Consider the following 10,684-nt stretch of genomic DNA (forward strand, 5'->3'; position numbering starts at 1 on the left):
TAAAAAAAAAGAAGATTTTCTTTTTTAATTCCTCAAAAGCAGCTTTGTACAGAGTCATTTTAACATTTTGATTTAAATTACATGTAGTTAATTTACAAACTGTATTTTCCTCCTGGATTCACAAAGTGCCATCACAGCACCAGTCAGCACAAACGAGAAGTTAAATAAAGGCACAGTGTGATGATTAATTTCAGCTCTCCCTGAGCAGAGAAGTCTTAGTTTGTCATTAATTTGCCTGTTTGGTTCCACAAACCAACCTCAGGATGGCTGCGAGTGGCAGGCGAGTGCACAAAGTGTTGATTCTGGTATAAATAGTGCATCAATATTACGTGTAGAAGATGATGTCTCTTGTCTGCAGCCTCTGTTCGAGTGTCTTTTTTGAATAAAGGGAGGACATCCCTGATTTCAGACTGGCCTCAGAGTCAGATGTGGATCTTTCCCAACTCTGTAAGCAGTGCAATGAGAAGGAAAATGACGTAGAAGACGAGGAGAAAGATCCCGTAGGCCCGATTCATGTGGAACCGGCAGAGTGGAACAATGACGAAGGACAGCACCAAAGACAAACCCAGAGATCCTGCGAGAACCCACGTCAACAGACCGTCCACTTCAAACTGAGGAGGAGAAAGAGACAAAAGGTGCATCATGTTCACAGGGTCCAAAACAGTCGATTGCTACGTTTGCAACTCCAGATCTGTGTGTGTTTGAGGAGATTACCTCCACATCACTGTGTGTTTTGAGCATCTGCACCAGACATCCTAAACCCACTCCAAACAGCATGTCTGAAGGAAATGCAGTCAAGGATGCAGTCATTAATAGCCACTGCTGCTGTACATGTCCGTAAGTTATGTTTTCACACTGACACACATGTTCTCATAGAAGTAAGGATACTGAAGATGATGCCACCAAAGCAGGCTGATATGGCCATCCGTGGGTAACCCTGGCGAGCGATGGTGATGTCAGAAAAGCAGTCTGAAAAACAGAAGAGATTTGAAGTACAAGTCTTCCTTTTTTCATGTCTTTCACAAAAAAGGATTAGGTTCTCAAGTATCACCTCCTATGCTGTTGCCCCAGGCCAACAGAGTCAGACCCAGCACGGTGTTGCTGAGACTGAGCACCACACCGAGCATGTGCAGAAGACTGACCACTTCAGAGGCTGCGGCGCTGATCAACCCTGCACTCACCACGAAGCCCAAAAGAGCAAACAGCTGGAGGAAGGAAGAGACAGGCAACAGAAGATGTTTCATCACCACAGCATCAATATGACAGCACATTAATCCATCCAATGTTTTGAGAGCAGCGAGTGCAATGAGGAACAAAGTACGATGAATAAATGCAGTATGCTGTGTATTTTTAGCCATGCTGGCTTAAAGGATAGTAATGTCGTTTGGTTGGTCTGTCAGCCGAACTGAAACATTCAATGGATCACCGTGAGACTCTTCTGACAGTCTTGAGTTCACGCACGGTGAAAATCCTTTGACTTCTCCTGTAGCACCAATATCACGTGACCAGCACTTTGGTTTATTAACAAACACATGAAAACTAAGAACCCATCAGCCTCAGCTGTACTTTGGTTTTTGTGCTAATTAGAAAATGTTAGCGTGCTAAAACGCTAAACTTGGATGGTGAACATGGACAACGTGATCATTTTTAATATCAGGATGTTAGATTTCCCGTTGTGTGAAAGCTCATTTCTGCCCATGTGATGCAAAAAAATAATAATAATAAAGTGAGTAATTATGATGAGAAACTGTGTTGAAATTAAGACTTACTATCTCAAAATGATGACTTAATAATGATAAACTCATAATAATGACTTATCTTGAAATAACATCTCAGAATAATGATAATACTTAATCATTATTTTGAGATGTTAAGTCTTTATTTTGACAGAATTTCTCATTATTTTGAGATTCAAAGCCAATATTTTATAAACTGAGTCATCATTTTGAGCTACTGAGTCATTTTTTTTAGATATTAAGTCATCCTTTTGACAAAATGAATTTTTTTGATACAACTGCTATTCAGTCATGTACCAAGCAAGTTTCTCATTGTGAGATACAACGTCATTATTCTGAGATACCAAGTCATTATTTTGAGACATTAAGTCATTTTGAGAGTTTCTCATCAATTAAGTCATTAATTTGTAATATCAAGTAATTTTGAAAAAAAAAAAATCTCATTATTTTGATGCTGTCATTTTGAGAATTTCTAATCATTTAAGATACCAAGTCATTATTTTGAGATATTAAGTCATCCTTTTGACAAAATGAATTTTTTTGATACAACTGCTATTCAGTCATGTACCAAGCAAGTTTCTCATTGTGAGATACAACGTTGTTATTTTGAGATATTAAGTCATTATTTTGAAAAAAGGTATTTTGCTACTGTCATTTTGAGAATTTCTCAATCAAGTCATTTTTTTTTTTTTTTTTTAATTCTCATTATTTGGATTTTGAGAATTTCTCATCATTTTGAGATCCAAAGTCATTATTTAGCAAGTCTTATTTTAAGATACCAAGTCAATATTTTGAGATACTAATTCATTATTTTGAAAAGCCGCTGAGCCTCAGTGGAGCCTCACAGAGCTGCTAGCCCGGCTGTGTAGACTCTTACCCTTGTGAAAATGATTACATCCTCTTATATGTGTAAAAGACATGAAGGTGGCCCAGCCAACACTTACTGGATGATATTTGGGTGGACGGTCATTAGTGGTGCTGCAGAAGACGATAGCAGACAGGAAGAGTCCCAGCAGAAGAGTCAGCAGCCAGAGGGGAAACTGCCCCTGGATCATATAATCTCCATCTAGAAACGAGTTCAAGGAAAATACAGATTATGGCTGCTGGAATACGTCAGGGTGCCGTTATCGTGAAAGGTGACGCACTTACATATTCCAGACTGGAAGGTGAGCACACACACCAGAGGAGCAGTGACCAGATGGAGGCAGTTCAGTGGGCGTCTCCAGTTCCTGTCTTCTTTATCAGGGTCGACTACAGGGATGCAGAGCAGCAGCAGCACCTCTAGAGGTGTCTGATGGGTGCACGACATAAGGTGATTTACAAAACAAGACCAACTTTAAATAACTTTTCACTGCTTTACTAAGTCATTATTTTGAGATTTTAAGTCATTATTTCGAGATATGAAGTCAGTGTTTTGAGAAAGTTTGAGATTATTTTGAGAAACTAATAAATATGTAAATATGTATGTATGTAAATATTAGCATGTTAGCTCAATAGCTTCTAGGTCATGTGATCAATTGACTCAAAATCAGTGTGGGATCATGTAACTACACTGGCTGCATGAGATACGCCTCTTGTTTTTACATTTTACATCTGTTCATAATTTTTATTAATTTTCATTATTCTGAGTTTCTCATTATTTTCAGATTTTAAGTCATACATTTTAGTAAAGTTGTCTTTATTTTGAGTAACTTTCATTATATTGAGAAAGTTTATTTTTTGAGAAAGTCATTATTTTCAGATACTAATTCATTGTTTTGCCTAAAGCTGTCATTATTTTAAGATGCTGCCTTTCTTCTGAGAAACTAAATTATCATTTTGAGATACCAACTTTCTGTTTTGACAAAAGTTTTGATTATTTTGAAATACTAAGTTGTTATTTTGAGACAGTCATTCTTTGAGGAAAGTTCTCATTATTCGGAGATATTAAGTCATTATGAGGAAATTTCTCATTATTTTTAGATCTTCATTCAGACACTGAGCTCTTACACTGCCCCTTGTATCCGTCTATCATCACACTCACCTTCAGTACTTTGAAGACTCTCCAGCTCCACGGTTTCCTCCTCCACTTCCTGTTGTCCACCGGGTTCAGGGAGCTCAGCAGGATCTGACTCGTGGACTCAGAGTAAGGCAGAAGTGGCCTGTACTCTGACTCTGAAACACACACACACATGCATGTTATGGTCCTGATCATGCTTTAAAATCCTGCTGTTTATTAACTTATATTGTCTTTTTATAAACTGCATTCCTACCATACTCCTGTTGAACGGTCCCACCGTTCAGACAGGGAGCGTCATAATCAGAGGAGTCTGACGAGTCAAACTCTGCTGCTAAGACAAAAATAAATATCATCACCGGCAATTGCTGAAGCATTATTTTATTTTATTTGTGTGTCCATGTATTTGTGCTTCTAACCTGGGATATGTGTAACACTGTGGACACTTGAGTTCATTGAATGTTTCTGCCGGTTGTAGATGTACGCACTGATGATAACAGTCAATACGTACACCACGTAGAGGCCCAGGTACCCTGGAAAAAAAAGGAAATGAAGCAAAGTGAAGCTCAGAATGTCACAGAGAGTTTAAAACTAGTCAGAGCTTGGAGTAAAACTCCTTGTAAAACCTTTACTCACAGTCGACTGTGTATACAATCTCCTGTTTATGTGGACATATTTGAAAAGGGGGATACTGACGATGACTGTAAGTGGCAGCTGACCCCTCAAGAGCCATCGGAGAAGGTGATTCACAGAAAAGTATGGTTGGGTGACTCTTTGAACTGCTTTCTGAAATTGTTTTATAACTATATAAAAGAGATTGTTCAGATTCAGATGTGATAGGATATTATGGGATACATTTATATTAACAGATGCTGTAGCCTGACGGGGACAAAAAAGCAGCATGACGTTTTGTCTTGGCTCATGTTTCATCTTTCACCTGGATCTCATGACCTCATTAAAATCAGCTGACAGGTGACTAGAAGAAACAAACAAATGGCTCTGAAGCAGAGGTTACATGTTTCTGAGGCTTTAAAGAGTTTTTGCCTTTCCTTTATTGTGTTATGTAGCATTTCTGTGCATGTAAAAAGTCCACACTATATATGTGTGTATCTGTGTGAATGTACCAAATGTTTCCTTCATGGTCGTGGTTCCTCTGTACAACATGAAGAAGGTCCAATACACTGCCACCATGTAGAAGGTGACATCACGCAAAAATGGACGTGAGGCCACAGCGAAAGGCTTGACCAGCGCCACGCTGCCTGCGACGACTGTGGTAACAAATATACCAGCTCCTGTAGAGGGAGGGAGAGATGAGCGTGATGAGGCCAACCCGGTTTTCATATTAAAACAGCTTGAGTTGTTTTATTATCTTTGTGCGTGTGGGAGACTGTGTGCCTACCGAATAAGGCACCGACAGCCAGCCCAGCAGTGTGTGGGTTGGAGAAAGCCGCAATGGCGCTGAAGATGTCAGGAGCTCCATTACCAAGAGCCAGAAACGTCACACCCTCAGCACAAACACCAGTCAAGGAAAATAATTTCGCAACATTGAGAAAAATCTAACTGTAGAAAGTGAAATCACGCTCAAAGAGGAACTGGTGAATCATCAGTCTGACTGCTTTGTACCAAAATGAGAACTTCTGACGAACGTACAGCAGAGCTGACACTAACAATTATTTTCATTATGACTAATCTGCCAATTGTTTTCCTGATGAATCAATTAGTCTATAAAATGTCAAACTAGAACGGCACTCAGTAGAGCGCATACCTCCACCGAGGCCCAATAGTCCCCTTTAATTCAATAAAGCCTAATACAATATCAAATAAAACACATTTAAATCCACTAGATCTTGAGTTTTTGTTTGGATCATCCACCTAAATATGGCTGATTTTTTTTTCTTCAAGATCCATGAATTATTCCCCGAAAAGTTGGCAAAAATATAGAAAAAGTCTCTATCTTGTAATGTTAAAGAAAATTTGAAAAAAAAAAAAACCTTGATCTGTGCCTTTATCTGGATCCACACCAAAAGTGAATGGGGCCGAGACCCGTCCTCCATCCAAATGTCATGAAAATCTGTTCAGTGGCTTTTGGGTAATTCTGCTGACAAACCAACCAACCAACCAACCAACCAACGGACACAGACAAAACATAACCTCCTTGGCGGAGGTAAAAATTGTGGAAAATTCTCATCACAATTCCCAGAAACCCAAGTGACGTCTTTAATAAATCTTTAAAAAAATAAAAAAAGACTTGCATCTATAATAATCCTCATATTTAGGAGGCAGGAACCAGTAAATATTAGACATTTTGGCTTGAAAAAGGATGATTAAAAATGACGATTAAATCAAATATCAAAATAGTTGGCAATGAATTTTCCTTTTTATTGAAATAGTGTAATGTGGATGCAGATGAGGTCAGATTTTCACCACAGGATAATTGTGGCCTAAAGGATTCACCATATTATTGCGATATCTATAGACAACTTTAAAACAAAACCTGTAACCACAACTATAAAAAAAAGCAATTTATTGACACAATATCAATATTTAAATCATAAATATTACAGTTATTGTCAATACTGGTATATCGCTACACCCCTGATGCAGATGAAGGATACAGCCACGTTGTGAGTGAGGTGCAGACTGGTAGAGATGGCTGACAGGTTGGGACAAAAACTGAGGAGACACAGTGGGAAAAAACATGTGAGTAGACTCATGAGAAATCAAATGTTCTTTAATAGTTCAGGACATTTTATCTTAAACACACAGCAGCTACTATTCAGCTGCTGCAGTGTGTGAAGTGAGGGTGGGGTGGGAGGAAAAGCAGAACAAACCGCTTCCTTTGAAGAAATCTCACAATGATAAAAAAAAACTCTCTACAGCCATGTGACTGTTAAAGCTGACCACACTGGTGGCATGAATGTGTGTGTTGTCTGCACGTGCGGGCCTGTAAAGATGGCATTACAGTGTCCGTAGCTGAAACTAATCAATGATAGTAAATGATTCATGCTGTCCTCGCATGCAAAGGAGAACTTTAGGGAGACACTTACAACTTCGACGCTGTGAGTCCAAGAATGACGAATAAAAAGAGCAGCCATATTATCTGTGGAGAAACAGAAGAAAGTCTGACGGACTAGTTTTCTTAACACAAACTCAGAGAAGACAGAAGTGCTGCTCGAGTCCACTGGACTCAAACAAAACTCTATAAACAAGAAGGTTGACCGTGAAAAACGTGGCCTTGTTCGACTACACTGATCCCGTTGTTCCTCATCTGTAACACAGACCGTTTAGTCTCTACACAAATAGATTTAAGCTATTTCCAGTGTGACGGTTTGATTTCTTCTGTTGCAAAAAGGGGAATTCAGGAAGTTCACACAACCTACGAAAAAACCATTATGTAGCAAAGAGTGAAATGACCGAGTTAAGTAAATAAGATGTTTGATAACTTCTGGTTCTCCTACAGCAAAATCAACTTCCTCAAAAACTAAATCAGCTGGTGCTGAGATGCAGTTTCATGGTTTCATACTGCTTCGTGACAGCCATCTACACCCAGATCTTACACAGAGAGTGACAGTCAGAGGTGTGAGGTAGGGAGGAAGCAGACAGAAGGCCACGCGAAGGTAGTTGATGAAGCCGTCTTCAATGCTGCAGTCTGGTGTGGTCTTCACAAATGTACAGCGGTCTGCCGCACTGACGTTCATCACGTGGTCACACTGAACACACAGAGAAGGAAGAAAGTTATCAGGCTTCCCACTCACTTCTCTGAATGACCCCATGTAGATACGAGCATTAATGTTCAAATAAACATTTCTTCCTTTTTCTCTCATCATTATCGTGATGGAAGTAACAAAATATTATAAGATTCAGCTGCATAACATCAAAGTATAGTACAGGACATCACTGTATTAAAGGAGCCTTAATACTGTGTGACGTGGCGTAAAATTGATCCGTGGGTCCTTATTGACCTATTTATATCACATGCTCTTCATCAGGCTCGACACAGTACACAGTAATCGTGGCAGCTTTGTATTAATTTTTCCCGGAAGCTTAGAAACGGATCAATACTGTTTTTCTACAAATCAATTTGCTGTAATTTGATAACAAAAGTATTGACAATAAGCGGCATGTAAGTGTGATATTAACTCAAAGCACAAGTTAATAGGGTTTGTGGTCTGAATTCACTTTTATCTGTTAATATTACTTCTTAAACCAATATGTATACAAAGGTATTTTCTTTAATCTTATTATATTTGATCATCTTATTTATTATATATGCTCTATTTCACATATTTTACTCAACTTATTTAGTTACTTTTGCTTTATGTTTTATAACCTTTTAAATCTTTAAGTCTGTAAATTGTTGTAGTTATTGATTGTCTGCTTTGAGACGTGTTGTTTTGTCTTGCAAAGCACTTTGTAAGTTTTTTTTTAAAAGTGCATTTTTATAGCTATTTTTATTATTATTATGGTAAATCGGTTTCTTCTTCTCAGTTTTTCAATCATGTTTTTTTGTTATGTGCTATTTTGTACTATTTTGGTTGCACATGCACCTTACAAACTGTCAAGCTCGACTAACATTTTCATTGGTTACACCGGTGCACCTGAAATTTAATGATTTATTATATTTTGTTGTGTATATTTTTTTTTTTAAGAAAATCATGTATTGGTACCTTTATTCCTATTTCCAATAATTTACACAATGGATGAAGAAATTAAATTAAAAAGTTAGGCGCACCAGTGCAACCATTGTGAAACGTTAGCCTGGAGCCGCCTGAACTGATATGATTTTTACTTTAATTTTATTTTTTTTTACAGAACGTAATGCAGAAAAAGATGCTTGAGGTAATTTATAATTATCAAATTTCCTGTGAAGTTTACTGTCTCAGTGCACTGATGTCATCCTGGACAATAAAGTTAAAGTATCGTTAAGCTGTAAAATATCCTGCTGCCATTATGTTATTACCTAATCTTAATTGTGTGATAACCACATTTAACGGATCATTACAAAAAATTACAAAGATAATAACGTGCTCTCTTGGTTCACACGGTCACAGAGGTGTTCATTTCATTATATGTTAATCATTCAGGATGCAACTTCTACTGGACTGTTTTGCCCACACACGAGGGAGAATATTAGAAATGCATTTTAATATAATAATTTAATATAATGCAGCAATAAACTTACAGCTGAATTAATACATTTCTGGAAAGCTTGGTTCTGTGGCAGAGCTCTTCAAGTTCATCTACCAACTGCAGTCTGGTAGATAATCTCTAAACCGTTATGGAAATGTCCAATTATTTTCTGTAGACGTGAAGACACCTGTCACACTGTGTCCCCACTACAGACTACAAACAAACACATATACAGTCATTCCTATCCAGCTGTTTTTGGAGGACCACGGGACCTTCCAAGCTTTGGTCCGTCCGGATGTGGACGTGCATGCGCGGCCCACTTCATTCATGCCAGTGGTTTTCTTATCATGTGACAGCTGGACAAACCTGCTGACGACCAAATATTAAACGACACACAGACTCACACACACACACAGACTCACACACCAAATCTCACCTCATTGTCGGTGTTTTGAATCATCCCGGCTCGTGTTGTGTTTGAAGCCCACCCGGATGCTCCGACACGGGATCCCGAGGTGACCCGCTGCAGGTGACAGGATATCACCAGTAAAACTGACACATAAACACCCGCAGACATGATTCACTTTTTCTCGGAGCTGCGTCCATTCCTGGTGCGTTGACAGAAAACTGTGCTGGTTGTTTTTTTTTAATCCTGCAATCCCGATTTTTCAGCTGGATTTAACCGGAAAAACTCATAAAAATAAATTCCCCCCCCAACACGTCATTGTTGTCGAGGCTGCAGCTTCACTTTAGCGTCTATGGTTTGTTTCTTTGGACCTGTTTGGTGTCTGTTTGCGGACACTGAGTGTCCGTGAACATCGTGTTCACCTTCGCTTCAAACCCCACCTACTGTTTTTCTCAACAGTGCACTTCAGGGACTCCTCGTAAATCGCAGAACTTCAAAAATCTACTGTATTCTGTATTTAGTCATTCCCAAAAACACAGTGTTTGACACTTAATCATCTTTTTTTGCTCATTAAAACACAAGGAAACTGTAACTAGGCTCGGGACGATATGAAAATGTCATATTAATGATTGTGATTCATGATGTTATTCTGATAATCATCAAAATATTCTTAAAGCTTTAAAATAAAAAAACTAGAATTGCACTTAAAGTACACTCGAATCATTTTCACTTTTTTTTTTTTAGGAGACAAATATTTTTATTGCACAACACACAGGAAACTTTTTTTTTGCACAGGGGTATTTTTAAAAACTTTCCTTTTTTCCTCTTCTGGTTTCAAAAAAATTCCCGTCCACAATGTTTTGTTTTTTCATCGTGAGCTACAATAAAATCTTTTATCGTCCCATCCATGCTGTAAACATGCAAAATAATTTTGATTTCAAAACAATTATGCAAAACTCCAAAGTTTACATATTCTTCATAGTTTAAGCTCACACATTTGCTTTTTCCCAACCGTACTAGAAGGCAGCATGTAAGGAAACCCTCATATGTATTTGTTTGTCAGGAGTCGTGTTGCTTCTGACCTGAGCTCCAGTTAATTTGTGGTCCAGTTCTTTGCTTACGCTTGCCTACCAGCCTTGGGAAGTAACTTAATACATGTATTTATTAGGATATTATTATATAATTAGATTAGATACATTGAGTAAAAACAGGGATTACTAACAATTAACAACATTGTCTTAACAATTTTTAAATTGTTTAGATTAAATAAAAGTCATCCTATGTATATTTCTTTCCTCTCGTCTTTATTTGCATATTGTTGGTGTTAAGGTAGTCTAAAAGTAACAAAAATTAATCAAGTTGCATTACTTTAATATTGTGATACTTGGATTACATTACTGACTACATTTTCAAGCA

The 10,684-nt window shown here is 38.0% G+C and overlaps 1 protein-coding gene across 3 annotated transcripts; it reads right to left on the reverse strand.

The window, feature by feature from the left end:
• Window position 1: 1 nt before the first annotated feature.
• On the reverse strand, window positions 2-9,696 carry slc8b1 (solute carrier family 8 member B1). 3 transcript variants are annotated; one of them, XM_084359117.1, is made up of 15 exons: window positions 9,299-9,696; window positions 7,290-7,442; window positions 6,780-6,832; window positions 6,348-6,405; window positions 5,132-5,237; window positions 4,857-5,024; window positions 4,152-4,265; window positions 3,989-4,060; window positions 3,760-3,890; window positions 2,886-3,027; window positions 2,681-2,802; window positions 1,052-1,205; window positions 889-969; window positions 715-779; window positions 2-611 (listed from the first exon to the last, which is right to left on the reverse strand). In XM_084359117.1, exons 1-15 carry the CDS (start codon window positions 9,437-9,439, stop codon window positions 423-425), a joined length of 1,749 nt encoding a protein of 582 aa, XP_084215243.1. In that variant the 5' UTR covers window positions 9,440-9,696; the 3' UTR covers window positions 2-422. The 3 variants fall into 3 exon arrangements, with proteins under 3 accessions (XP_084215243.1, XP_084215242.1, XP_084215241.1); XM_084359116.1 differs by having other exon boundaries at window positions 3,989-4,063; XM_084359115.1 differs by having other exon boundaries at window positions 3,989-4,066.
• Between the last annotated feature and the right edge of the window lie 988 nt (window positions 9,697-10,684).

Source organism: Pagrus pagrus (genome assembly GCF_965226575.1).
Source record: "Pagrus pagrus genome assembly, chromosome: 8".
Lineage (NCBI taxonomy): Eukaryota > Metazoa > Chordata > Actinopteri > Spariformes > Sparidae > Pagrus > Pagrus pagrus.

What these genes read in the sequence shown, in the direction of transcription:
- slc8b1 (XM_084359115.1), bottom strand. Translation starts at nt 9,439, where the DNA reads ATGTCTGCGGGTGTTTATGTGTCAGTTTTACTGGTGATATCCTGTCAC. An exon ending in CTCTGACTGTCACTCTCTGT is followed by an intron (nt 6,833 to 7,289) that starts GTAAGATCTGGG and finishes GTTTCTCCACAG; the next exon opens with ATAATATGGCTGCTCTTTTT. An exon ending in CACCTTCCAGTCTGGAATAT is followed by an intron (nt 2,803 to 2,885) that starts GTAAGTGCGTCA and finishes ACTCGTTTCTAG; the next exon opens with ATGGAGATTATATGATCCAG.